The sequence below is a fragment of the Mustelus asterias genome, chromosome 17 (assembly GCF_964213995.1).
Source record: "Mustelus asterias chromosome 17, sMusAst1.hap1.1, whole genome shotgun sequence".
NCBI classification, from domain to species: Eukaryota; Metazoa; Chordata; class Chondrichthyes; order Carcharhiniformes; family Triakidae; genus Mustelus; species Mustelus asterias.
In genome coordinates, this window is record NC_135817.1 from 63,313,037 (window position 1) to 63,335,850 (window position 22,814).

Consider the following 22,814-nt stretch of genomic DNA (forward strand, 5'->3'; position numbering starts at 1 on the left):
AGTGACAGCCCTGGAAATAATGGTTTGATGTTTGAGGGTGGGATCATGGTCCAAGGATGGGGTAGGAAGAAGTGTCTGAGAGTTGGAGATCAGCCTCTGTCAATACGCCAGACAACAACAGCAACACCCTCGTCAGCAGGTTTGATAACAAAGTCGGGGTTGGGGAGAGCGGAGTGCAGCAAGTTCAGAAGGTAAAGTAAAGCTTATTTATTTGTCACAAGTAGGCTTACACTAACACTGCAATGAAGCTACTGTGAAAATCCCCTAGTCTGGTGCCTGTTCAGGTACACTGAGGGAGAACTTAGCATGGCCAGTCCATATCTTTGGACTGTGGGAGGAAACCAGAGTGCCCGGAGGAAACCCACGCAGACACGGGGAGAATGTGCAAACTCCACACTGATAGTGACCCAAGCCGGGAATCGAACCTGGGTCCCTGGTGCTGTGAGGCAGCAGTGCTAACCACTGTGCCATGGTGCCACCCACAGAAGGAGACAGGTTGGAGTGGGTGAGGGCTTCTCCCCAAAGAATTGAGCCTGGAGACGGAGGCGACAGGATGGCTTCTTTTCACTTTCAACGTGATATGCCTTATTGAATTCTCTGCGTGTGATTTCAATACAGATACTTGTTGAACTCACTATAGAGTTTTGTTTCCTGGACTCAGCATCTGATACATGCTTCTCCTTGTATCTGGGGACATTTGTGCTGATCAATGATTACTTACAGCTCTTCAAACATGCTGACAAGCTGTGTGCCTTTGAAATGAGAAATATTTTGCAAAAAGAATGTCTGTGAAGCGTATTGAGGTAATGAAATCTTGTGCAGCATAACTATCTAGTGAAGCAATGTGCCAGTCATGGGCAATCACACAATAAGAAGGTAAACATGGATGAGGAAGATCATTTCGTCCATTTAATTCATCCATTCACAAAAATCTTGCAGTCCTCATGTTGTAGCATCCAGCTGTTTTTTTTTAATCATTAAAACATGTTTTGCCTCCAAATGGGAGGCCATTCCATATTTGAACCTTCTTTATATGAAGAAGAATTTCCTGACATTAATCCTAAATTGGCCTTTTGCTAGATGGAACCTGTGTCCCTTTGCGCTCTTGTTGTTTAGCCTGAAGTAATTTACTCAATCTAACTTTTCATACTATTTATTACCGATAATGTCTCCCCGCAGATGCATCCTTTCAAGGCAGAACAGCAGAGATTTTTTCAGTGTTCCCCCACAACACCGACTCTAGGCTCTTCTCTAACATAGAAACATACATAGAAAATAGAAGCAAGAAAAACCATTTGGCCCTTCATGGCTGATCATCAAATTCAATACCCTGAACCCGCCTTCCCCCCCATATCCCTTGATCTCTTTAGCACCAAGAGCTATATCTAATTTCTTCTTGAAATCACACAATGGCCTCCGCTACATTCTGTGGTAGTGAATTCCACACTTTCACCACTCTCTGGGTGAAGAAATTTCTCCTCACCTCAGTTTTAAAAGCTTTACCCCTTATCCTCAAAGTATGACCCCTAGTTCTGGACTCCCCACCATTGGGAACATCCTTTCTGAATCTACCCTGTCTAACCATGTTAGAATTTTATAAGTTTCTATGAGGTCCCTTCTCACGCTTCTAATCTCCTAACTGACTTAGTCTCGACTCATATGACAGTCCAGCCATCCCAGGAATCAGCCTGGTAAACCTTCGCTGTACTTCTATATCAATGACATCCTTCCTCAGATAAAGACATCAAAACTGCACACAATATTCCAGGCCTCATCAATGCCCTGTACAATTCCTATACTCAAATTCTCTTGCTATGAAGGCCAACATACCATTTGCCTTCTTTACTGCCTGCTGTACCTGCTTACTTCCAGTGATTGATGCATGAAGACACCAAGGTTTCGCTGAGTATCCACCTCTCTCAGTTTACACCCATTCAAATAATAATCTGCCTTCCTCTTTTTGCAACCGAAGTGGATAACTTCACATTTATCCACATTATACTGCATCTGCCATGCATACGCCAACTCACTCAGCCTGTCCAAATCACACTGAAGTATCTCTGCATCCTCACAGCTCACTCTCCCACTCAATTTTGTATCATCTGCAAATCCTGGGGATAATACATTTAGTTCCCTTCTCTAAATCACTAATATATAATGTGAACAATTGGGGTCCTAGCACAGATCACTGCGGTACCCCACTAGTCACTGCCTGCTAATCAGAAAGAGACCCATGCTTCCTGTCTGCTAACCGCTTTCTATCCATCTCAAGACACCACCTGTAATTCCATGCGCTTTAACTTTACATGTTAAACTGCTATGTGAGACCTTGTCAAAAGTCTAAATAAACCACATCCATCGTTCTCCGTGGCCAACACTACTAGTTGCAACCTCAAAGTATCCCAGTAGATTTGTCAAGCATGATTTCCCTTACGTAAATCCATGCTGACTTTGCCTGATTACACCACTGCTTTCCAAATGTTGTGCTACGAAATCCTTGTTAATGGACTCTTAGCAATTCTGTACTACTGATGTTAGGCTCACGAGTCTATAGTTCCCTGTTTTCTTTCTACCTCTCTTTCTGAATGTTCTCCAGGTGTTCTGTCTTGGTGACTAGTACTCACAGTCTATCGCAGCTGCAGTACTTTTACTGAAGGTATTGATTAAATACTGCAGCATTTAATTTGGTTTGCTGATTCTTGAGCCTGTGGAGGTGTTCCTCAAACTCAGTTCAGTGCAGGAAGAAATAAAGAAAAAGTGGAAGAGAAGGAATTTAAAAAAACTTGAAAACTTGAGTAAATAAAATCTGCAGCTGCTACAAACTAGATAATAATTCCTTGGTATTAATATTTAAAAAAATAACAGAGACCAGATGACAAGGCTGGACTGCAATAGTAATAGATGCCAAATAATGTGCTTACCCTAAATAAAAACAGAAACTGTTGGAGATATTCAGCACATCTGGCAGAACCTGTGGATGGAGCAACAGAGTTAAAGGGCTGAATTTTCATGGGGTAGTAGAGATGGGTCAGAGCTGAGTGTGCCGACCATTTTGCACTATCGGTCTGTGTTCCAGCCTGCTGTCGCGTTTCCACCTCCAGCCTGTTCCCATGGAGACTGCTTGGGAGGGGGTGGCAGCTACTTGCCCAGTAAGAAGCCTCACAACACCAGGTTAAAGTCCAACAGGTTTATTTGGTAGCACAAGCTTTCGGAGCACTGCTCCTTCATCAGGTGAGTGGGAGTTGTGTTCACAAATACCTGATGAAAGGGCAGTGCTCCGAAAGCTTGTGCTACCAAATAAACCTGTTGGACTTTAATCTGGTGTTGTGAGACTTCTTACTGTGCTTACCCCAGTCCAATGCCGGCATCTCCACATCATAGCTACCAGAGGTCAGTAGCCAGTTAGGCCAATTAAATGCCGATTGAAGGCACTCATCGGATACAGTCTGAAATGTTTCAGACAGTAGACAGGTCCCCCACTGAGGCAACAGCCCGTTAGATGGATGGAGGTGGCCTTTCGCCCGCAGGCTAGATGGTCCAGCAATGCCTCATTTATTCCAAACTCCCCACCGCCACAGTGTGGGTTATGGAGGGCCATAACTGCGGCCACAAGCTATCCTGTTCCACCCCTACAATTAACTATTTTAAGCTTTCTAGGGTTGACAGGGCCCTCAACTATGTCCAATCCGTTTCCCGTACTACTCCTCTGCCTCCTTCCCCTACCTCCCAGGACTATGATTGGTAACCCCTTGTTGTCATCTTCCACCTCAACATCTCCACATTCAGTGAATCACTCTGCCCTCTATTTGCCACCTACAGTCACTATCAGGTACATGGCCATCCCCCCACTAATGCTCTCTGTGACACCTTGTTCCGCTCTTCAGTCACTCCAAACGCACCCTTCCCTTTTTAAGATAAGCACAGGAGTTGCAGTACCTGCCCTTTCACCTAGTCCCTCTCACTATCCAAGACCTCAAACACTCCACGCAGGAGAGACAATTGAGTATTCTGTATCCATTGATCCACACGCACTCTCCTCTCCATTGAGGAAACCAATTGCAGATAGTTGATCATGTTGCCGAACATTTCTGTTCTGTTCACAAGATTCTGAACTTCAGTTGCCTGCCGTTTAATTCTTCACTTCCCTCCCACTCTGACCACCCCCCCGCCCTGTCCTCAGCCTCCTCCACCATCTCAGTGAAGCTCTACATAATTCACAGAACACCACCTCATCGTTCAACTAGATACCACCCGGATCAAGCATTCAATTCAACAATTTCAGATCATGATCTTTTTTCCTCCCTTCTTGTTTTTTTTAATTTGTGGGACATGGGCGTCACTGCCTGGCCAGCATTTATTGCCTATCCCTAGTTCCCCTTGAACTGAATGGCTTACTTGACCATTTCAGAGGGTAGTTGAGAGTCAACCACATTGCTGTGGCTCTGGAGTCATATGTAGGCCATACCAGGTAAGGATGGCAGATTTCCTTCCCTAAAGGACATTAGTGAACCTCGCAGCAACAGCTGTTGGTGCTGATTCTGCCTTTCACATTTACACTTCTTCTCAACTCATTTTTTGTTTCTTCTCCGTTTACCACCTCTCTTCGCCTTGCGCTATCAAGCCTTTTGCCGTTTAATCCTTCCTGTCACAGACTTTCTCATTCATTCTTTTTCTTCCTCCCTCCCCTATTTTTTTCGGCCTTGCTTAAAGCCTGTTACATCTCTAAATTCTCCACATCCTGAGGAAGGTCATTGACCTGGAACATTAAGGCCGGAATTCTCCGATGTCCACCGCTGCCGGCGAGAACGGAGAATTTGGACGCTCAGCCAAATCTCCATTCACAGCAGCGGGACTGGAGAATCCCAGCCGAGAACAAGATCAGAGAATTCTGGCCTAACTCTTTCTTCGGTCCACAGATGGTCCCAGATCGGCTGAGTATTTCCAGCATTTCCTGTCTCTTCATCAGATTCCATTATCCACAGTACTTTCCCGTTGTGTAAAACTACCATGGCATCGTTTAATTTTAACTCCGAACATAACACTCCACCGATGGCACCTGAAGGTTCAGTGAATTGATCATTTAGAAAATGAATACAGTGAACAAACAGATGGGTGAATTAATGTTGCATTTTATGTAGATCGCAAAATCAAGAATTCTTTGTTGTAATACTTGGACAGCTGCTCATGTCTGTGTCAGCAAAGCAGTATAATCTTGCAATGGTGATAATTAAGATTCTGAATTACATAGGAAATTACCAAAGGAAATTATTTTTTGGCGCACTGGCCCAGAAATTGGTTTGTGCCACATCTATTTCTCAGGCACGACACAGACACCTAAGGATCTGATATAGCCGGCTTGGGCACCCCTGTAGTCATCCAGGATATGCATCAGATTTATTAGAAAGCCCCATCATAATGTTAAAATAATGATCCAGTGCTCCAACTAGACCAACTAGAAAAAGGACCAACTAGAAAAATGGGCTGAAAAATGGCAAATGGAATTTAACGCAGACAAGTGTGAGATATTGCACATTGGAAGGACAAACCAAAGTAGAACGTACAGGGTAAATGGTAGGACTCTGAAGAGTGCAGTTGAACAGAGGGATCTGGGAATACAGGTACAGAATTCCCTAAAAGTGACGTCACAGGTGGATAGAGTCGTAAAGAGTGCCTTTGGTACATTGGCCTTTATAAATCGGAGTATCGAGTATAAAAGTTGGAGTGTTATGGTAAGGTTATATAAGGCATTGGTGAGGCCGAATTTGGAGTATTGTGTACAGTTTTGGTCACCTAGTTACAGGAAGGATGTAAATAAGGTTGAAAGAGTGCAGAGAAGGTTCACAAGGATGTTGCCGGGACTTGAGAAGCTGAGTTACAGAGAGAGATTGAATAGGTTGGGACTTTATTCCCTGGAGCGTAGAAGATTGAGGGGAGATTTGATAGAGGTGTATAAGATTTTGATGGGTATAGATAGAGTGAATGCAAGCAGGCTTTTTCCGCTGAGGCTAGGGGAGAAAAAAACCAGAGGGCATGGGTTAAGGGTGAAAGGAGAAAAGTTTAAAGGAAATATTAGAGGGGGCTTCTTCACGCAGAGAGTGGTGGGAGTGTGGAATGAGCTGCCGGATAAAGTGGTAAATGCGGGGTCACTTTTAACATTTAAGGAAAACTTGGACGGGTTCATGGATGAGAGGGGTGTGGAGGGATATGGTCCAAGTGCAGGTCAGTGGGACGAGGCAAAAAATGGTTCGGCACAGACAAGAAGGGCCAAAAGGCCTGTTTCTGAGCTGTAATTTTCTATAGTTTTATGGTTCTATGCTCGTTTGAGGCCCCTTTTGTGAAATCGGTCTGCCCCAAGACCTAACTTGCTCTGTGATAAACCGACCCAAGAGGAGCCTTTCCTGGTGGAAACCTGCCAGCCTTTGTTAGAAAGCTGGACCATTGAATTTAGCAGGTGAGGAACATTTCAGCGGAGCTAGAATGCAGTCTCACTTTACCTGGGCCACCCTTCCGCCTTTCCCCCTCCACCGCAAACCCCCACTGCCACCACCCCCCCCTCCCCCCCCAACCTTTGCGTCTGCACACTTATGCACAATGATTCATCATGCAAAGATTGTTCTCTTAGCTTTACGCATTGTGCCACTTCCTGAACTGCTGTCTGACATGGTCAGTGATGTTGCCACCTATTTACCTATTTAAGAAGGCTGACCTCATAGATACTTGGGGTGCGATCTTACCTGCTGCTCCCACTGCAGCAAGGTCAGAGAATTTGGCACCCCAGCCAAATTCCTGGTTGGGAAAATCCCACTAGTGGGAACGGTGGTAACATTCCGGCCTTGGAGTCATAGAGATGTGCAGCACAGAAAAAGGCCCTTCAGCCCATCGCATCTGCACCAGTCAAAGACAAACCACCTAACTATTCTAATCCCATTTTTCCAGCACTTGGCCAATGGCCTTGTATGCCTTGGCATTGCAAGTACACATCTAAATACTTCTTAAATGTTTTGTCTCGAACTGGCTCAGGCACCATGAAATTTTCTGCACTTGAAATAACAGATTTCATAGGTTACCACCGAGCAGAAGGACACCTTTAAAACATCATGTCTGACATGAGAGTGACAACACAAATAGGTTTCACAGTAGACAGAATAGATGCAAAGAACTGCTACTTGCTTTAAATAAGGGGGTGTGTGGGGGTGTAAGCTGGTGATATTGGGTTCAGTTTTACAAAGTGTGGGTGTTATGGATAGTTAGCAAGTGAATAATGCTACTCATTTCCTATAAACCATGAAGTTTGAACATTTTTGAGCATAGTGTGACCATCCAACCAAAAAGAACACAAAATCCTGCAAGTTTCACAGCTTAATTAACAGCAATAAACCACTGTGTGTGTGTCAATGAGTCAGACATAACGGCATGCCAGGAAAATTCCTCCAACAGTTTTAGTGAGATTGAATGTGGCATTTTAGTTGAGAGCTTATCAAAAGGATGCATGCACAGAGGAAACATTGTGCACAGAGCAAACGCACTGTACTAGGCAGGAAGCAATGCTAATGGCATGTGGGAGAGTCTCAATAACTTAGAGTGAACCAAAAATGACAAGGTTACTCAAAAGAAGAGTCTGAGATGCAAGGAAAAAAGGAATTGGGTTAGCAATTGTCAACAACGAACGGAAAGTGGAGATGACCCTCCAAATGTCTCTGGGCTGGATTTTACAGGAGGTCGCCCACACACCTCTCACCAGTAGAACAGTTGAGTGGCCGTAACTCGCTGAGGGTGGGACTCCAAACCCTCACCGAAAGGTTGTCTCGCTCTCTAAAGCCGCTGGCCAGTCTTACTGGCTGACAGCTGAGTCATCCCAGTGGGATGGAATATTCTCAATGGGTTCAGGCTGCAATAAAGAGACTGTGCACTCTGGGTGATTTGGAGATTCTCTGGCCTCCCAGTCGCATGTTTCTCGTTGGCGGGAGGAGGCGGGCTGTTCACTGGCCTCGGGATTCAATGGTTCCGCCGCTATCAATGGGATTTCCCATTGATGTCACTCCACGCCAGCGGGAAATCCGCGGTGGGGCACTGGCAGTGGGACCGGAGAAACCCGCCGGTGTAAATGGCCAGAGAATCGCCCCTGTTGTCGTTCGGCTGAGGTATTGAAATGAGGCCTCATCCAGTCTCTTAGTTAGACGTAAAAGTTCCCATTGAACTTTTCAAAGCAGAACAGGGCAATTCTTAGGGAATCCTATCCAACATTCATCTGTCGTCCATAGCCATCTGGTGATGCATCTCATTGCTGCTTGTAGGCCACAGCTATGCAAAAACAGCTTGCTGCATTTCCTCTATCGAAACAAAGGCTACATTTTAAAATGCAAACACATTATGAGCAGAAAGAAAAAAAGCAACAAGGTAAATAAGATGATAATCTGTTTCAGTGATGCTGGCTGAGCAATTAATATTTTCCAGGAAACTGGGAGAACTCCCCTGTCCTTTGAATATTGCAGTGGAATATTTTGTATTCACTTGAATGGGAAAACTAGGTTTAATTTCTCATTCAAGGACTGCGCCACCAATTGTGCAGCATCTTATCAGTACTGCTCTGATATGTCTCAGTGACTTTTCAAAGAATGTTTATTTTTCTTTACATCATGAATTACTTTGAAGTATTGTTATGTGCTTAAGGGTCTGAGTTTTCCTAATCTCACCACAAGAGAATTTGGTTAGGATTTTTGCCTCCCACCCTGTCCTAGTTTCCTCCTTGGGCCTTAGGTAGGGTGGATTCCTGGCAGAATCTCTGCAACGGAGAGGTAATCTGCTGCTTCTGAAGTGGGAGATACAGCACTGCTGCAGGATAACATTCATTGCAGCAACAGAAAAGAAAGAAGCCCATTTAAATTGGGTTACAGCTAAAGAATGTGGTACCTTAGACATTAACCAACAAGCCATTTGGAATGAATATCTGTCGGAGTAGGACTAGAAGGTCCATATTATGACCACTTTCACATTTTTATGACCATTTTTGGGTTAATTAATGACCTCATAGTGAAGGCACCTCTAGTTAGCAATGATGATAGTATGATTGAATTGTACATTCAGTTTGATGGAGAGAAGAGTGGTTTTAAGACCAGTATTCTAAATTTAAGTAAGGACAATTATGAGGGCATGAATGCAGAGCTAGCTATAATGTACTAACAATTTAGGTTCAGGGATAGGTCAAAAGAAACGCAGTGGCAGACATTTAAGGGGAAATTTAAAACCAAGGGAAGGACCCACCATCTGTGGTTAATTTAAAAAGTTAAAAGATGGTAGCATACTTAAAGAAAAAATATATATAATTGTGAAAAGCTGGCTGGCAGGCCAGAAGATTGGACAGAATATAAAAAGTATCAAAAATGACTCAGAGATTAATAAGGAGGGAAAAGTTAGAGTACAAGAGAAAGCCGGCTAGGAATATAAATACAGATAGTGAGATTTTCTATAGATATTTACAAAAGAAAAATGTTAACAAAAGGGGTGTTGGCCTTATAGAAAGCGAGTCTGGGGAATTAATAATGGACAGTGAGGAGATGGCAGGTGGAGTGAACAGGTATTTTGAATGGGTCTGCATCTGGAGGGTACAAGTAACATCCCAGAAGTCCAAAGATGTGCGGGTTAGGTTGATTGGCTATGCTAAAATTGCCCTGAGTTTCCTGAGATGCGTAGGTTAGAGGGATTAGTGGATGGATATGGGGGTAGGGCCTGGGTGGGATTGTGGTCGGTGCAGACTCGATGGGCCGAATGGCCTCTTTCTGTACTCTAGGGTTTCTATGAAATAGCAGTAATTCAGGAATTAGAAGGGAGGGAAGAACTCAACAAAATTACAAACACCAAGGAAATGATTCTAAGCAAATTGTTGGAATTACAAGCTGACAAATCCCAGCGCCCTGATGGACTTCATTCAAGGGTCTTAAAAGAAGGTGAATGAGATAGCTAATGTGTTGGCTTTAATTTTCCAAAATTCACTAGATTCAGGTAAGGTTCCATTAGATTGGAAACTAGCAAATATAACTCCTTTATTCAAAAAGAGAGGGAGACAGAAAGCAGGGAACTACAGGCCTGCAGCTTAACATCTGTCATAGGGAAAATGTTAAAGCTATTATTAATGATATTACATCAGGATACTTAGAAATAAATCAAGGTAATCAGGCAGAGTCAACATGGTTTTGTGAAAGGGAAATCATGTTTAACCAATTCATTGGAGTTCTTTGAAGGAGTCACTTTTACTGTGGATGAAGGGGAACCAGTCAATGTCCTGTAGTTAGATTCCAGAAGGCATTTAAAAGGTGACTCATCAAAGGTTATTGAGGAAAATAGAAAGCTTGTGTTGTAGGGGGTAATACATTGGCATGAATAGAGGATCAGCTGGCTGACAGGAAACAGACAGCAGGCATAAATGGGTCGTTTTTTTGGCTGGTAAGATGTGACGAGTAATGTGCCATGGAAATTAATGCTGGGGCAAAGAACAAACAAAGAACAAAGAACAATACAGCACAGGAACAGGCCCTTCGGCCCTCCAAGCCCGCGCCGCTCCCCGGTCCAGGATTGAATCCTGAATCCAGGATCCCCGCCCAATTTTCCAGCCTATCTACATCCTAATATCCTATCCACCGAGCTGTCCCTCACAGCTACGATGCTTTGTTCATCACAACCTATTTACTCACCCCCACCCCCTCATTCCAGACCATGTGATCTCCAGGGAGAGGCGAAAACCCAGAGTGAAAATCCCAGGGCCAATATGGGGAAAAAAAATCTGGGAAATTCCTCTCCGACCCCCTGAGGCGATCGAAACGAGTCCAGGAGATCACACTGGCCCTGATCAGAAAATGCTTCCCAACCCTATTCATTTCCACTTCTGCTTTTCGAACACCATCTGAATTCCCTGCCCCCGAGACAGGTTCCCAACTATCCGCAGTCTCGCTCTGTACTGGCACCAGCAAGATGATCATAGAATGAAGCCTTGAAACGAGAAACGGAAGCCCGCGCCGCTCCCCGGTCCAAACTAGACCACTCTTTTGTATCCCTCCATTCCCACTCCATTCATATAGCTGTCTAGATAAGTCTTAAACGTTCCCAGTGTGTCCGCCTCCACCACCTTGCCCGGCAACACATTCCAGGCCCCCACGACCCTCTGTGTAAAATATGTCCTTCTGATATCTGTGTTAAACCTCCCCCCCTTCACCTTGAACCTATGACCCCTCGTGAACGTCACCACCGACCCGGGGAAAAGCTTCCCACCGTTCACCCTATCTATGCCTTTCATAATTTTATACACCTCTATTAAGTCTCCCCTCATCCTCCGTCTTTCCAAGGAGAACAACCCCAGTTTCCCCAATCTCTCCTCATAACCAAGCCCCTCCATACCAGGCAACATCCTGGTAAACCTCCTCTGTACTCTCTCCAAAGCCTCCACGTCCTTCTGGTAGTGTGGCGACCAGAACTGGACGCAGTATTCCAAATGCGGCCGAACCAACGTTCTATACATCTGCAACATCAGACCCCAACTTTTATACTCTATGCCCCGTCCTATAAAGGCAAGCATGCCATATGCCTTCTTCACCACCATCTCCACCTGTGACGCCACCTTCAAAGATCTGTGGACTTGCACACCCAGGTCCCTCTGCGTATCTACACCCTTTATGGTTCTTCCATTTATCGTGTAGCTCCTCCCTACATTATTCCCACCAAAATGCATCACTTCGCATTTATCAGGATTGAACTCCATCTGCCATTTCTTTGCCCAAATTTCCAGCCTATCTATATCCTTCTGTAGCCTCTGACAATGTTCCTCACTATCTGCAAGTCCTGCCAGTTTTGTGTCGTCCGCAAACTTACTGATCACCCCAGTTACTCCTTCTTCCAGATCATTTATATAAATCACAAACAGCAGAGGTCCCAATACAGAGCCCTGCGGAACACCACTAGTCACAGGCCTCCAGCCGGAAAAAGACCCTTCCACTACCACCCTCTGTCTTCTATGACCAAGCCAGTTCTCCACCCATCTAGCCACCTCCCCCTTTATCCCATGAGATCCAACCTTTTTCACTAGCCTACCATGAGGGACTTTGTCAAACGCTTTACTAAAGTCCATATAGACCACATCCACGGCCCTTCCTTCGTCAACCATTCTGGTCACTTCTTCAAAAAACACCACCAGGTTAGTGAGGCATGACCTCCCTCTCACAAAACCATGCTGACTATCGTTAATGAGTTTATTCCTTTCTAAATGCGCATACATCCTATCTCTAAGAATCTTCTCCAACAACTTCCCCACCACGGACGTCAAGCTCACCGGCCTATAATTACCCGGGTTATCCTTCCTACCCTTCTTAAATAACGGGACCACATTAGCTATCCTCCAATCCTCTGGCACCTCACCTGAGTCCAGTGACGAGACAAAGATTTGCGTCAGAGGCCCAACGATTTCACCTCTCGTCTCCCTGAGCAGCCTTGGATAGATTCCATCAGGCCCTGGGGATTTGTCAGTCTTTATATTCTCTAACAAACCTAACACTTCCTCCTTTGTAATGGAGATTTTCCCCAACGGTTCAACACTCCCCTCCGAGACACTCCCAGTCAACACATCCCTCTCCTTTGTGAATACCGACGCAAAGTATTCATTTAGGATCTCCCCTACTTCTTTGGGCTCCAAGCATAAGTCCCCACTTTTGTCCCTGAGAGGTCCGATTTTTTCCCTAACAACCCTTTTGTTCCTAACGTATGAATAAAATGCCTTGGGATTCTCCTTAATCCTGTCTGCCAAGAACATTTCGTGACCCCTTTTTGCTCTTCTAATTCCCCGTTTGAGTACTTTCCTACTTTCTTTGTACTCCTCCAGAGCTCCCTCCGTTTTTAGCTGCTTGGACCTAACATACGCCTCTCTTTTCTTTTTGACCAGTCCCTCAATTTCCCTGGTTATCCACGGTTCTCTAATCCTACCCTTCCTATCCTTCTTTTTTACAGGCACATGCTTGTCCTGTAGCCCCAACAACTGTTCCTTAAAAGACTGCCACATACCAGATGTGGATTTACCCTCAAACAGCCTCTCCCAATCAACAGCTGCCAATTTCTGCCTGATCACACTAAAGTTAGCCTTCCCCCAATCCAACACCTTACCCTTGGGACACCACTCATCCTTTTCCATCACTATCCTAAAGCTAACAGAATTGTGGTCACTATTTGCCACATGTTCCCCTACCAAAACTTTGAAGACCTGACCGGGCTCATTCCCCAGTACCAGGTCCAGTATAGCCCCCTCTCTAGTCGGGCTGTCTACATATTGTTCCAACGAACCCTCCTGTACACATTTTACAAATTCCTCCCCATCCAGAGTCCCTGCCCTCAGCGATTTCCAGTCTATACCAGGGAAATTGAAGTCTCCCACTACAACAACCCTATTTTTCCTGCACCTATCCAGTATCTCCTGACATATCCATTCTTCCACATCCCTTGGGCTGTTGGGGGGCCTGTAGTACACCCCCAACATAGTGACTGCGCCTTTCCTATTTCTAAGCTCCACCCAGAGTGACTCGTTACACGACTCCTCTGAATTGTCCTCCCTCTGCACCGCTGTAATATGCTCTCCAACTAATACCGCTACTCCCCCACCTCTTTTGGCCCCTCCTCTGTCTCGCCTAAAACACTTGTACCCTGGAATATTCAGCTGCCAGTCCTGTCCCTCTTTCAACCAAGTCTCTGTCACCGCAACCACATCCAAATTCCTCGTGCGCATTAAGGCCCCAAGTTCGTCTGTCTTACCTGCTACGCTCCTTGCATTGAAGTATAAGCACTCCAGACCTCCAGGCCCAGTGAGGTCGTCCTCCCCCAGAGTGCTCTTCTTCTTTGCCAGCCTTGTCCCAGCCCCAAGCTCGTCCCCAGCCTCCACACTTGTAGACCTAATATTTTGATCCCCACCCCCCTGCCATACTAGTTTAAACCCCCCCGAACTGCACTAGCAAAGCTCCCAGCCAGGATATTTGTGCCCTTCCAACTTAGTTGTGACCCCTCCCTCTTGTACAGGTGCCATCCTCTCCTGAAAACTTCCCATTGATCTATGAAAATGAAGCCCTCCCTCCTGGACCAGTCCTTTAGCCAGGCATTCATTTGTACTAACTCCCTATTCTTAGCCTCACTGGCATGAGGCATTGGGAGCAGCCCAGAGATGGCCACCCTAGTGACCCTACTTTTTAACCTATTTCCCAACTCCCTGAATTGCTCTCTTAGGATCCCCCTACTCTTCCTATCTACGTCATTTCCACCAATGTGTATAATGACATCCGTTTCTTTATCTTCTCCTTTTAATATGCCTCCTATCCGCTCGGAGACATCCGTGACCCCAGCACCAGGTAGGCAGACTACCATCCTGGAGTCCCGTTCGCACCCACAGAATCGCCTGTCTGTGCCTCTAACTGACGCATCCCCCACCACTATCGCTCTCCTAACCCCTCTCTTCCCTTTCCGGGCCACAGAGCCTGACTGTGTGCCAGTGACCTGGTCACTGTGTCTTACCACTGGAGAGGCACACTCCTCCACACTATCCAAAACAATATACCTGTTTTGGAGTGGGACAACCACAGGTGACCTCTCTTCTAACTGTTCACTCCCCTCCCCTCTCACACCTGTCACCAAGCCCTTCCTATTTTGAGAGACCGCCACTGGAGTACTCCCTGGTACTTTACCCTTCTGCCCTTTACTCCTCCTAACTGTGACAACTGGGCCTCAATTTTTTACAATTTATATAAAGTACTTGATTGAAGGGACTAAAGGTATGGTTACTAAGTTTGCTGATGACACAAACGTAAGTCAGAAAGTAAGTTATGAAGAAAATATAAGGAGGCTACATGGGGATATAGATAGGTTAGTTGAGTGGGCAAAGATTATAAAGTTAGAAAATGTGAGATTGTCCATTTTGGCAGGAAGAATAAAAAAGAAGTATATTATCTAAATGGTGAGAGATTGCAGAGCTCTGAAATGTAGAGGGATCTGGGTGTCCTAATGCATGAATTGCATAAAGTTAGTATGCAGGTGCAGCAAGTAATTAGGAAGGCTAACAGAACATTATTGCTTATTGCAAGGGGAATTGAATACCAAAGTTGGGAAGTTATGTTTCAGTTATACAGGGGTTTGGTGAGAGCATATCTGGAGTACTGTGTTCCATAGTGCTCTCCTTATTTGAGGAAGCAGTTCAGAGAAGGTTTCCTGGTCTAACAGCAGGAATGGGCAGGTTGTCTTGTGAGGGAATTAGACAGGATAGGCTTGTACACGCTGGAGATTAGGACATTAATAGGCCACTTGATTGAAATATATAAGATCCTTAGGGGTCTTGACAAGGGTGGATGTGAAAAAGGTGCTTCCTTTTGTGGAAGAATCTAGAATGAGGGGGTCACTGTTTAAAAATAAGGGGTTGCCCATTTAAGATCGATATGAAGAAACATTTTTTTTCTCTTAGAGGGTCGTGAATCTTTGGAACTCTCTTCCTCAATAGACGGTGGAGGCAGAGGGGGGCATTTTCCCATTCTGCCTGCCATGGGTACTGTGGCAGGCAGCGGGCGGACCATGCAAAGATTGCTGACCTCAGGCGGTTTTTTCCAGTTTTGGGGAGAGCGCAGTCGGAAAATCCCGCCCAGAGTCTTTGGGTAGTTTTAAGGCAGAGCTAGATGGATTCTTGATAAGCTGGCAGGGGTGAAAGATTATTGGAATGTGAAGTTCAGGTTAAAGTCATATCAGCCATGATCTTGTTGAATGGCGGAGCAGGCTCGAGGACCCAATGTCCTATTTCTGCTGCTAATTCACTTTGGTGACAAAAATAGGAAGGCAGGTTATTATTTAAATGGGTGTAAATTGAGAGAGATGGTTACTTAGCGAGACTTTGGTGTTCTCGTGCATCATTTGCTGTAAGAGCGCAGGTACAGCAGGCAGTAAAGAACGCAAATGGTATTTTGGCCTTCAAAGCAAGAGGATTTGAGTATAGGAAAAGGGATGTTTTACTTTAATTGTACAGGGCGTTGGAGTATTGCATACCATTTTGGTGTCCTTATCTGAGGAAGGATGTCCTTGCTATAGAGGGAGTACAGCACAGGTTTACCAGGCTGATTCCTGGGATGGCAGGTCTGAGATATGACAAGAGACTAAGTCAGTTAGGATTGCTTTCATTGGAGTTTAGAAGAGTGAGAGGGGATCTCATAGAAACTTATAAAATTCTAACAGAATTAGACAGGGTAGATTCAGAAAGTGATTCTCCCAGAAGTGCTGAATTGGTGGGAAAATTGTTCTAAACCCCGACTATTCTGTCAGTCCAGCTTCTCACCTGAATCTCCGCACTCTGTGCACTGTAGAGGTCCAATCGTGAATATCATTAAAAACCCAGGGGGACGGGGCCTATTCGTATCCAAATTTGACAGTTCTGGAACTCTGCGCATACGCAGTGGTCCCAAGCCGTCAGATTCCCCGTTTGCTGGCCAGCTTAATCACTGGCCAGCCTGGGACCACCCCAGTGCTGCTCCTCCAGCTCCACCCCCCGCCCCCCCCCCCCCCCCCCCCCCGCCCCCGCCACCTCCACAGCCCAAACGCAGCCCCCACAGCAATTCCCAGGCCAGCCCTGACACCCTTGTCCCGGAGTGCCCTGATGTCCAGCAGTGGTGATCCCCCGCCCCCCCCTTCACACCGGCAGACCCCCCCCCCCCCCCCCCCAACCTGTCCCCAATCGCTGCCCTCCCTCCATCCCAGACCGATCCTGTCTGCAAAGTGGAAGCAGGACCCCCCACCCCCACCGATCACCCCAGGCCCTGCCCACCAAAGGCCCTTGGCCCGATGGGCAGTGCCAAGGTGCTCCCTGGGCATGGGCACTTTGTCCCTTGGGCAGCGCCAGGGGGCATAGGCTGGCATTGACAGGGTGCCCATACCCAGGGGGTACCACCCCCCCGCCGCCCGACCCTCTGGGGGGCCCCGATTGTTCCCCTCTTCATTCCGGCGGAGTCTCCCGCTCGTTCCCCAAATGTGGGGAGCTACTCTAAACTCCGCCGGAATGAAGTACTCCTGGCGGGTTGGGAGATTCAATCGGGACCTGAAAGGTCCCGATAATGAGCTAATAAACATATTTAAAATACATGCAAAAAAGATGAACATGACTTACCTGCCTTCCCACTGGTTTCCAGCGTGGTCTGACAGGCGACTGTTCACCGGCTCTGGGAGATGGACATGCGTTCCTGGCGCATGCGCAAATCCCGGAACAAGGCCGGAGACGCACGTCTCCCACCGTGACCTGACAGAAAAGTTGCAGGTCGCAATGGGAAAATCGCGGCCAGTATTTCCGATGGTGAAGTAATCCAGAACTGGGGGCCATAATTTAAGGATAAGGGGTAAACCTTTTAAGACTGAGGTGAGGAGAAATTTCTTCACCCAGTGAGTGGTGAATCTGTGGAATTCACCATCACAGGATGTAGTTGAGGCCAAAACACTGTGATTTCAAGAAGAAATTAGATATAGTTCTTGGGGCTGAAGGGATATGGGGGGAAGGCACAGTAGGTTCAAAGGGCTGAATAGCCTTTTCCTGCTTCTGTTTCCTACCTTTCTAATTTGTATGTACGAATGTACATTTATACATCCAGGAACAGTTAAGGAGATATGGATAATGGAGAAGAGTGGTCAATTAGTCCTCAGCTAGAATGCTTTAGCAGTAGTAAATAAACCGCAGCAAGCAATAAATTTACATTTCACACAGTTCACTGTGGCTTTTATTTTTAACTTCAGTATGAGCTATTGCCGCTACAACTATTTCACGGCTTATTAAGTAGCCAGATTAAAGTTATTGCACAAAGAAGCTTAGGGATATTTTTCAGGCTTTATAGATAATTGGAGATAATTGTAAAATAGCGCGATCTGGAACTGTTGTAAGTGCAGCATGACTCCGTGCCTCTCCCGGGTCCTAGTTTTGCTACAGGAAACGTAATGAGTTTGCTGTTCCATTCATCAAAAACGGGAAGTGCCTCTGGGTTTAAACGGCCTGCACAATAGCTGGTCTTCAAATCTGGAGTGAATAAAATTTGGGCAATGATTCAATGATACCAGATTGTTCTAGTCAAACAATGAATTCATTTATTTACTGTTGAATGGAGAATTCTGTGTTTAGATTTGACAGTTACATCCTACTGCTTTTGAAAAAAAGTTGCGAGAAGCTTGCAAGTCCGTGAATGAGGACGTTTTCCCAATTTTATATGTTGCAAATGGTTCCCCTCCACTTGTGAATAAACAGAGTAATAATGGCAATCTGCATTTATATATCTCTGTAACCTAACAAAATATCACAAGGTACTTCACAGGAGCATTGTCAAACTCAATCGCTTAATAGGATACGTAACCAAAAGCTTGAGCAAAGAGTTGGGTTTTAAAGAATGTCTTAAAGAGGACAAAGGAGTGGAAAATTTAAGGAAGCAATTTCAGAGTTTACTTGCAAATGAGTTGCAGTTATGGTGGGGAGAAGGGAGTCGGGTATGCGCAAGACGTCGGATTTTGAGGATCTCAGTAATCTGAGTAGCTTCCAGATATAGGGAGGGATAGCAATTCCAATCTGGGACTTTGATGGATCCTGATCACCAAATGATACCTTGGCTGTGATTTTCCAGCCAGCTCGGATTTTCCAGCCCCACCAACATTGTTGCAGGCGGGATGGGAATTGTTTTACATAGAACTTTTATTTATTATTTATTAGTCACAAGTAAGGCTTACATTAACACTGCAATGAAGTTACTGTGAAATTCCCTCAGTCCGGCTTCTGTTTGGGTCATTGCACCAAACCAGCACGTCTTTCAGACTGTGGGAGGAAAGGAGCACCTGGATGAAACCCACGCAGACACGGAGAGAATGTGCAAGCTGCACAAAGACCGTGACCCAAACCGGGAATCGAACCTAGGTCTCAGGCACTGTGAGTGCTAATCACTGTGCTATTGTGCCGCCAACAGTATTTAAATATTTGTTCATGGGATATGGGTGTTGCTGGATGGTCTGGCATTTGTTTAAGGGTCAACCACATTGCTGTGGATCTGGGGTGGGATTTTCCACGTCCCCCGCAGTGGGTTTCCGGGCAGCGGGAGTTCGCTATCGGCGGAACCATAGGATCCCATCGGTGAAAATTGCTGGAAAATTCTGGCCTTGGAGTCACATGAAGACCAGGTAAGAATGACAGGTTTCCTTTTCTAAAGGACATGAGTGAACCAGATAGGTTTTTACAAAAATAATCAACGTTTCATGGTTATCATTTAATTCCAGATTTTTATTGAATTTAAATTATACCATCTGCCCTGATAAGATTCAAACCCAGGTCCTCAGAGCATTACCCTTGGTCTCTGGATTACTAGTCCAGAGACACTAGGGCGGCACGGTGGCACAGTGGTTAGCACTGCTGCCTCACGATGCCAGGAACCCGGGTTCGATTCTGGCCTAGAGTCACTGTCTGTGTGGAGTTCGCACATTCTTCCCGTGTCTGCGTGGGTTTCCTTTGGGTGCTCCAGTTTCGTCCCACAATACAAAGATGTGCGGGTTAGGTGGATGGACCATGCTAAATTGCCCCTAAGTGTCAGCGGGGGCCAGAATAGTAAAAATGTGGGGTTACGGGACCTGGGTGGAATTGTTGTCAGTGCAGGCTCGATGGGCCAAATGGCCTTCATCTGCACTGTAGCGATTCTATGATTCTACTCTATGACTAGTTAGGTCAAGTGGCCCTGCACAACAATGCAATTCAAAGTAATATATCGGAAAACATGTCAATAAGCAGGGAATGTTGATAAACCAGATTCTTTCCTAATTCTTGAATGTCTATCTTCCTTTGTTCTGTAGGATTGACAATTTACGAAAAAAGTCAGCGAACAAGTTGAACAAGAATGATGGTGGTCCAGTACAGGGAATGAGCTGTGCCGTTTCATCATTACTGGCAGTTGACACTGGAGATGTGGCTAGTGTAAATACCAACAATGAACAGAAGTGCCTTGAAGTCGTGGAAGGACCACAGCCACAGTTGGATAATACTGTAATTCCTGCCAGAGTTATTCCATGATCAGACTATCGAAAACCTATAATAACATTCCAGTTCTCAGGAATGGGGACAATCTTTTGTGTCACAATATTTAGCATCGTGGCTTTAAAAGAAATTGATGTTATGAATCATTCCTGTATGTGCTGATGGTTCAAGGGGATCTCGGAGCTCTCAATGGTACATGTTTGTGGGTTGAAATTGCATTAGGTGACATTAGTAACAAATGTGATTATGTCAAATTCTTTTGTCCACAATTTTAGTCAGGCTTTTGAATTATCAGACTGAAAAATATGCTGGTGCATTCATTACTAAAAGTAGAAAGTGCAAATTCAGCCCAGTTGTAGCAACACTGCATATTGGGGCTCATCTTAATCCATTCAAAACCCATTCACTTTCCCAGAGTTAATATTGGGTCCAGCAGCGCCAGGGACCCGGGTTCAATTCCTGGCTTGGGTCACTGTCTGTGCGGAGTCTGCATGTTCTCCACCTGTCCGCATGGGTTTTCCCACAGTCTAAAAGGCATGCGGGCTAGCTGCATTAGCCATGCTAAATTCTCCTTCAGTGTACCTGGACAGGCGCCGGAGAGTGGCGACTAGGGGATTTTCACAGTAACTTCATTGCAGTGTTAATGTGACGGTAATGAATAAACTTTAAATAAATAATGAAATTTGATAAAGTGCCACACAACAGACGTGGCAGCAAAGTTGACATTGCCAGCGTGGATAAGAAGTTGGCTGAGTGAACGGGGACAGAGAGTGATGAATATTGGTTGTTTTTTTAAAGAGACTGCATGATGGTGAAGTGGGATTTTCCAGGAATCAGCCTTGGCACCAGTGCTTTTCTTGATGCGTGTTAATGTCCGAGACTTTGCTCTACAGGACACAATTTCACAATTTGAAGTGATGCAAAATTTAGAAGTACTGTGAACTGTGAGGAGGTTAGTGATAGACTTCAAGAGGACATAGGGTGGTAAAATGGACAGACATGTGATAGATAAAATTTATTGAGGGGAAACGTGAAGTGATAAATTCTGGTTGGAGAACCAGAAGAAGAAGCAATATAAAACAAAGGGCACAGTTCTAAAGGGGATGCAGGAACACATACATCTGGAGGTATCTGTGCACAAATCATTGAAGGTGGCAGGACAGGTCTGTGTGGACTTTACACGTTCTCCCCGTGTCTGCGTGGGTTTCCTCTGGGTGCTCCGGTTTCCTCCCTCACTCTAAAGATGTGCGGATTAGGTTGCTTGGCCATACTAAATTGATCTTTGGGACCAGTTAGAGTAAATACATAGGGTTACGGGGATAGGGCCTGGGTGGGATTATTGTCAGTGCAGGCTCGATGGGTCAAATGACCTCCTTTTGCACCGTAGGCATTCTGTGAGGTAGGGAAAGCGACAGAAAATGCATATGGTATCCTGAAACTAAAAGAGAAAATGCTGGGAAATCTCAGCAGGTCTGGCAGCATCTGTAAGGAGAGAAAAGAGCTGACGTTTTGAGTCCAGATGATCCTTTGTCAAAGCTATCAGAGTTGTCAGAGCTCAGCTGGAGTATTGCTCCCAATTCTAGGCACCCACTCAAGGAAGAACGTGAAGGCTTTGACAGTGCAGGAAAAAGTTTATGAGAATGGTTCTGGAGATGAGGGACTTTAGTTACATGGGCACATTGAAGACTCGGGCTGTGCTTGAAGAACAGAGGTTGAGAGGAGACTTGATAGAGGTGTTCAAAATCATGAAGGGTCTAGACAGGGCAAACAAAGAAATTGTTCCCACTGGCAGGAGGGTGAAGAACCAGACGAACTCTGATATAAGATGAATTGATATAAGAACCAACGGTGCTATGAGGAAAAATATTTTTACACAGTGAATATTAGGATTTGGAATGCATTGTATGAGACTGGTGGAGGCAGATTCAATTGTGGAATTAGAGAAGGACCTGAAGCGAAAAGAAATTGCAGTGCTACAAAGTAAGGGCAGGGAGTGGCATGAGCTGGAACTAGCAGATACAATGGACTGAATGGTCTCTGTGCTGTAATCTGATCCTAAAAATATCCGCCTTACAATGGTGCAACTCAAGAATTTGTTTTAAGGCATAATCTTCTGTAGTTTTATGGTGAAATCACGAATGATATAGATGATTTGAGAAGAGATATTTCAGGCCTGTTCGCCAGTACGTTGCTTCCCTGGTGACCCCATCCCCCAAATGCCAAGCATCTTAAGGTTATGTCCCTTTATCTGAACTGTCCAACCAGAAGAAATAGCTTTGCTCTGTTCACCCTATCAACTCATTTAATCATCCACATATTTTGTAGGAATTTAATGTTCTGTCATGAGTACATTTCCTTTATTGGATGAGCATGATTTCTTCAAATACAAGTTGCTTCAGGACAATGGAGTTCCTTGTACTCCAAAAATATTGGTCTAACATGGTCATTCCTTTGATTTAATTCACAGTGAAACACTCTGAATTATTGTTTAATTCTGAACATACATCCTTGTTTATCTTCAATGTTTGTTTTCTTCTCTTGTAGAAAGCCGAACACGACATATCACATCATAATGTGTTAGTACTTCATGACTGATTCCATTACTTTGTTAGAGCTTCTTCCTAATGCCTAATTTACCTACTGCGGCGCCAGTGCCAATAGTGCTTCGATTATGAGCCATATGTAGTGGTTTGAGCATCACATGGCATGCCCCACCAGCTGGGCATTTTTCCTCGCATGTTAGTTCAAAGATGTGGCACAATGGTTAGCACTGCTACCT

At 45.2% G+C, this 22,814-nt stretch overlaps 1 protein-coding gene across 1 annotated transcript in view; it reads left to right on the plus strand.

Annotated features, from left to right (window-relative positions):
* Nucleotides 1-22,554, plus strand: part of LOC144506183 (uncharacterized) — a 45,269-nt gene extending 22,715 nt beyond the window's left edge. The window contains exon 3 of the mRNA XM_078232034.1: nucleotides 19,855-22,554. Coding sequence (XP_078088160.1) covers nucleotides 19,855-20,071 — 217 coding nt within the window. The 3' untranslated portion in view covers nucleotides 20,072-22,554. The remainder of the gene's footprint in view (nucleotides 1-19,854) is intronic.
* The last annotated feature ends 260 nt before the right edge of the window (nucleotides 22,555-22,814 follow it).